The sequence below is a fragment of the Rhinopithecus roxellana genome, chromosome 11 (assembly GCF_007565055.1).
Source record: "Rhinopithecus roxellana isolate Shanxi Qingling chromosome 11, ASM756505v1, whole genome shotgun sequence".
Classification (NCBI taxonomy): Eukaryota; Metazoa; Chordata; class Mammalia; order Primates; family Cercopithecidae; genus Rhinopithecus; species Rhinopithecus roxellana.
This window is the reverse complement of record NC_044559.1, coordinates 134,415,926-134,421,925: the sequence shown is the minus strand read 5'-3', so window position 1 is coordinate 134,421,925 and position 6,000 is coordinate 134,415,926. Positions and strand designations below refer to the sequence as shown.

Here is a 6,000-nt window from a genome sequence, read left to right as displayed (position 1 = left end):
CAGAGAGGTTTAGTAATTTTACCATTATCCCGCAGCTCGTAAGCCTGGAGCTAAGCCCCTTCCTCTCCTTGGCTGGGGGTCTTTCTGACAATTTAGGGTGCTAGTCTCCAAACTCGTCTGCTGGTGGAGCTTGTTAAATGATCCATTCTGGATCCCCAGTCTGCACCCCCTGAATGATGGATTATATTAATCCAGGTATTTATTGAACACAAATTATGTGCCCACTATGAGGGAAGAGCAAACAAAGTAGATACAGCACCACCCTTAGGGAGTGGGGAGTGGCAGCAACCCTCCTGGGGAGAGGTCCCCAGAATCTGGATGTACCCAGAGACTTATATGATGATCAGGCCAGTGTTTGGGGAATGGCGGTTATAAAATGAGAGGCTGGGGCGGGGAGTGGGGATGCTCTGAGAACCTGTCCACACTACTGACAGCCTCGATGGGCTCTGTGGCACTCTTGAGCCCTGGGGTGGCAACAGCAAGGATTTACTATCCATGGTCACAGATCTTCAGGCCCTGTGAAGCATCTAGATCCCCGCTCTGAGTTGGCCAACTGGGCCAGGACCGGGAGTCAGAAAGGTTTCCACCATTTTTTTTTTTTTTTTTTTTTTTTTTTTTTTTTTTTTTTTTGAGTTGTAGTCTTGCTCTGTCGCCCAGGCTCCAGGCTGGAGTGCAGTGGCATCATCTCCGTTCGCTGAAACATCCGCCTGGCGGATTCAAGCAATTCTCTTGCCTCAGCCTCCCACATAGCTGGGATCACCGGTGTGCGCCACCATGCCCAGCTAATTTTTGTGATTTTAGTAGAGATGGAGTTTGGCCATGCTAACCAGGTTGATCTCGAACTCCTGGCTTCAAGCGATCCACCTGCTTCGGCTTCCCAAAGCGTTAGGATTAGAGGCGTGAGGCAGTGCGCCCGGCCTGGTTCCCGCTTTCTTTACTTTTCTTTTTTTTTGAGACGGAGTTTCGCTCTTGTTGCCCAGGCTGGAGTGCAATGGCCCGATCTCGGCTCACTGCAACCTCCGCCTCCCGGGTTCAAGCGAGTATCCTGCCTTAGGCTCCCTAGTAGCTGGGATCACAGGCATGCACCACCATGCCCGGCTAATTTTGTATTTTTAGTAGAGATGGAGTTCCGCCATGTTGGTCAGGCTGGTCTCGAACTCCCAACCTCAGGTGATCCGCTTGCCTCGACTTCCCAAAGTGCTGGGATTACAGGCGTGAGCCACCGCGCCCGGCCCCCGCTTTGTTAAAGAACACGCAGCAGCTGTGTGTTACACGCTGCGGCTGCGGTCAAGTGTGAGGGCTGGAATTGTTGACTGCCAAGTTCCGGGTCTATGAAAATAGCTGCCCAGCCTGGGAGGCCCAGTTCAGTCCGGGTGTGGGTCCCGCTTCACCTCCAGAGCAGGGGCAGCCGGGAAAGGTAGAAGCAGCCTTTGGAGAGGAGTCTCTGCAGCGGTGTGGGGGCAAGATGAGGGCTCCTCTTAGTCCTGGGGTGCAGGTTATTGTAGCTAAAGAGGAGGTCTCAGACAGTGGGGTCTGACTCCAAAGTAAAAAAGGAGCAGCAACCAGGAGGCCTGATGCGCCGCGCACCCATCGCAAGCATGGGCAGTGCGTTTAACACTGGGCGCCTCACTTTTTCTCCTGTGAAATGGGCGCAGGCTGACCCCAGCCCAACGCCAGGAGGGGGAGCCCCGGCGCGCCCGGAGAAGACAAAGGAAAAAGGCTCGTTTGTAAACGGGGAAGCGGTGGCGTGGTGCCGGGAGGGGCGGGGCGGAGCCGGGGGAGGAGCCCGCCTGCCGCCTACCAAGCCCAGTGGTCCTGGCCGTGCGCCGGAGGCAGCGGCGGCGCGGCGCAGCGCAGCGGCGACAGTAAGTGCGGGCCGGCTCCGGCTCTTCCGGCTCCGGTCCCGGCCGCCCCCAGACTCGCGCTCAGCGACCTCCCTCCCGGGCCCTGGGGACGGCTGCGGGCTGCCAGTGGAGCCAAAGGACCCCACCCCCTCCGTGGTCCCTTCCCCACCGTCCCTCCTCTCCCTCCTTGCTCTCTGCCACCCCTCTTTCTGGGTCTTGTCTTCTCTTCTTCAAACCCTCTCTCCCCTCCTCCTCCTCCCTGAGACTGGACCTTACTGCCTGTATGGTGGGGGCCTGGTACGGACCCGTCGGCCCGAAGTATCCAGATGGTGGCTGGTTCTCTCGGTCCCAGCTGAGGGGCCTGAGGCTGGGGCTATTTACACCGCAAAGCCAGTTCTGCCGCGGCCAGTGGGCGGTGCCCTGCGCTTCCCAGTGCCCTCCCACAGGTTAGCCCTACCAGCTCCCTACCCCGGTTCACAGCCCAGGAAATCGAGGCACAGAGGGGAGAGCCACCTAGCCGGAGTCAGGAACCTCCTTGGAACCAGTACCTAGGCTTCCCGGCCCAGATGAAGTTTTGCCGCAGACCCAGCAGTGCCTGCCTCCTTGTGCAGGGCTGCCTCTCTGTGCATGGCCGGGCTCCTGCAGGTGACCCAGGAGCACGTTCCAGGCCACAGCCAGCCTGTTTTGGGGAAGGTTGGGCACTTCCTTGCCTGCCTTTCTCTTTCTTTTTTAATCCAGAAGTCAGCAGCTAGCTTTTGTAAAGACTAATAAGACTGCTCACTCCAGTGCCCTGGCCTGTGACCCTGGTTAGAGAAAATTCCTGGCTCCTTCTTCAGAAGCTCAGTCAAGGCTGAATGGTCCTTGACAAATAGACGCCAGGTACTGAGAAGGGGGCCCTAGCCAAGTGTGGTCCTGAGTGACAGGGCTGGTGGTCCTTCTAGCCGCCCCCACAGGTAGCTGGAGCCTCTGGGAAGAACCACTTGTGGTTCTCTCTTGTTCTATGTGGGTGGGTCATGATTATTTTTTACATTTTAAACACTAATTTTTAAAATGTAACAAGTGAGCTTGTTACATTTGTTACATTTGTACCATTTTGTGCCAGACAAAATACCATAGACTGGGTGGCTTAAAATTTGTTTCTCATGGATCTGGAGGCTGGGAAGGGCAAGATCAAGATGCTGGTTAATTTGGTTTCTGATGAGGGCTCTCTTCCTGACTTGCAGAAAGCCTCCTTCTTGCTGTGCCTTCACATGGCCTTTACTGCATGTGGAAAGAGATTTTCCACACAGTGAGCTTCCAGACAGTGAGCTTGTTAATGCTAGCCTCCATGCGAATCCAGGCTGGGGAGGGACTCTGCTAACCAGAGGAGTTTAAAATAGACTTGCTGGCTGGATGAATTGCACTTGGGCATCCAGTGGCGTCCCGCCTGCTGGCTCCAGGGTACATGCTACCCCAGCAGGGGAGAATGTCCTGGTCGTGCAGAGTCCATTCATTCAGCAAACATTGACAAGGGTGCCTGCAGTGTGCCTGGGCCCCTCCCCACTCACTGACTTCAAGGCTTGCAGGAAGGATGCTTGTACTTGGAACCAGCAAACACAAGATTCCCATTCCCAGCCAGTCCTCCCCGGTGTGCTGAGGAGTCCAGCATGGGCCCCAGTCTGCTTGGCTGTGTAACTTCACTCTTGCCATCTGCTAGTTGTGTGACCCTGGGCAAGTTACTCAACCTTTCTGAGCCTCAGACCCCTCATCTGTGAAATGGGTCTTAGAGTAGTACCTAATATATTAGGCTGTTGTCAGCCTCAAGTGTGACCTCTGTTAGGCACAGACCTTGGCATTTGTGGTTACTGGACTTAAGTTTAGCTATTGGGAGTTCTTTCTATTTGAATGTGGGACATAGCAAGTGCCTTCCAGACTTCAGTCTTTCCATCTGAAAAAAGGGAGCAATGTTTTTTGCCCTAATTCCAAGGGATGCTCTGAGGTTCTCCTGAAATAGTGGATAAGGTTCTGCACCCACATGAGGAGGTGTTCCCATCCCACCAGGGAATAAAGACCCCAGTCTTCTTGGCACGATGCTTTGAGTTAGGTTTAGCCTCCTGTAGAAATCAAGATGCATTTATTTATTTATTAGTTTATTGGGTAGGGAAGAGGCTACTGCCGAAGGGACTCTGAAGTGTCCCATCCTCAGCATTATGGAGACATTTCTCATTTAACAAGCTGCTGCCACATCCTAGGTGCTATCTAGAGCAAAGAAGCAGGCATGCTACTTTACAGCCAAATCCAGCAGCCAGCCAGCCGTGCGACAGGCCCAGGATGCCAGGGAGATGCTGACATTTGTTCAACAGCTGCTTACAGGCCAGGCGTTGCCAGCCAGTTGCAGTTGCATAACTATCATAAAAATGGCTTCCCTAGGTTTACATTTAGGGAAATTGAGGCACAGAAATATGGTAACTTGCCCAAGGCCATGTAGGCAATAGTTGCTGGTAGCCCAGGCTCTTCCATTTGTCTTAGGCGCTACCATAGATTGAAAGTGGCTGACTCCTGGTAGGGCGTGATGAGCAGAGGTGGGACCCAGGCAGGAGCTGCAAACCCAGGCTTGGCCATTTACCTAACTTATGGCCTTCTGTTCTTTGGACCTCTCTTTCCCCACAAATGAAATGGGAATGGACTATCAGAGGCTACACACCAGCTTATGGAGGCAGCCCTAGACACTACCAGTTTTTAAACAATTATTTAATCTGAAGGTTTTTATTTTTATTTACACTTTTAATTTTATTTTTGAACTGATAATAAACTAGGAACATAGTTAAAAATTCAAGAGGCACAAATAAGAATGCAGGGAAGTCTCCCTCCTTAGAGGCAGCCACTGTTAGAAACTTCTTATGTAGCCTTCCAGAGATATTATATGCATATACAAATACATATGTATATGTATATTTTCTCTCCCCATTTTTACACACACAGTAGCATCTTCTACACACTATCCTGCCCCTTATTTCTTTCAAATAAAGTCAAAAAGGGTTTAAAGATCATTCTTTGCCCAGCAGGGGTCCTAATTCTTTTTTTATGGCTGCACAGAACTGTGAATGCCTTTAGACCAGGTTTGCCTTTCTGGGTACATTGCCACAGTCCCCACTATCATGCAGTGATTTACACCAGCCTGTTCCACAATTATGTGCTACCTCTGTTGCACCTGCATGGTTGGGGTGACCTCTGAGGACACTTACAGTTCTGACATCCTGCCCTTCTTCAGGTCTGATTTTTGTGTTTCTCCCTGATCCTTAAAATGAAGTTCTCCAGCCAGGCTTTAGTGACTTTACAGAGCCCAGGGTGAGGGGGCATGGTCATTTTGTAGGCTGGGTGGGTCCCCAGCTGCCTCCAGCCTCAGTTTCTACTTACCTACCCTGTCTCTGTTGCCCTTCTTGCTCCAATAGTGGCCATTGCTTCAGAGGACGACTTTCAGCACAGTTCAAACTCCACCTACAGAATCATAGGCAGCAGTCTCCAAGCTGACCAGGAGGCACTGCTTGAGAAGCTGCTGGACCACCCGCCCCCTGGCCTACAGAGGCCCAAGGACCGCTTCTATGGCACATACATCATCTTCTTCAGCCTGGGCATTGGCAGTCTACTGCCATGGAACTTCTTTGTCACTGCCAAGGAGTACTGGATGTTCAAACTCGGCAACTCCTCCAGCCCAGCCACAGGGGAGGACCCTGAGGGTTCAGACATCCTGGTAAGGGCATGTTTCTCCTGCAAGGCTGGTGGTAGCATACAGAGGCCTCATGCCTCACATGGCAGGGGAAGATAGAGATTTCAGACACATTTCCAGCCTTTGCTTACTGTTTAGCTTGGGAAGAACATGCAAATTATGGTTCCGTGTGGTATGTATGGTAAACCCAAGAATCTAGAGTCCACACCTCCAGGGGTGTGAAGGTATGGACTGAATAGCGTTAGTTACAGAAAATTCCAAAAGACGTAACTAAAATGAGATGGAAGGTCATTTTTCTCCCACGTTCAATTCTGGTGGGGACAGCCCAAGGCTGGTATGACGTTCTATGGTGTTAGGAACCCAGTTGCTTCAACTCTGTGCAGCTTTCATGGCCAAGGCCACCTCACAGTACAAGATGGCTGTTGTAGGTCCAGCCATTACATCAGTAGG

At 52.1% G+C, this 6,000-nt stretch overlaps 1 protein-coding gene across 2 annotated transcripts in view; it reads left to right on the top strand.

The window, feature by feature from the left end:
- Window positions 1-1,802: 1,802 nt before the first annotated feature.
- Window positions 1,803-6,000, top strand: part of SLC29A3 (solute carrier family 29 member 3) — a 50,250-nt gene continuing 46,052 nt past the window's right edge. The window contains exons 1-2 of one of the 2 annotated variants that reach the window (XM_030940595.1): window positions 1,803-2,290; window positions 5,276-5,574. In XM_030940595.1, the coding sequence (XP_030796455.1) occupies window positions 2,128-2,290; window positions 5,276-5,574 (462 nt within the window). In that variant the 5' untranslated portion in view covers window positions 1,803-2,127. The remainder of the gene's footprint in view (window positions 2,291-5,275; window positions 5,575-6,000) is intronic. The other variant, XM_010373038.2, reaches the window with a different exon arrangement.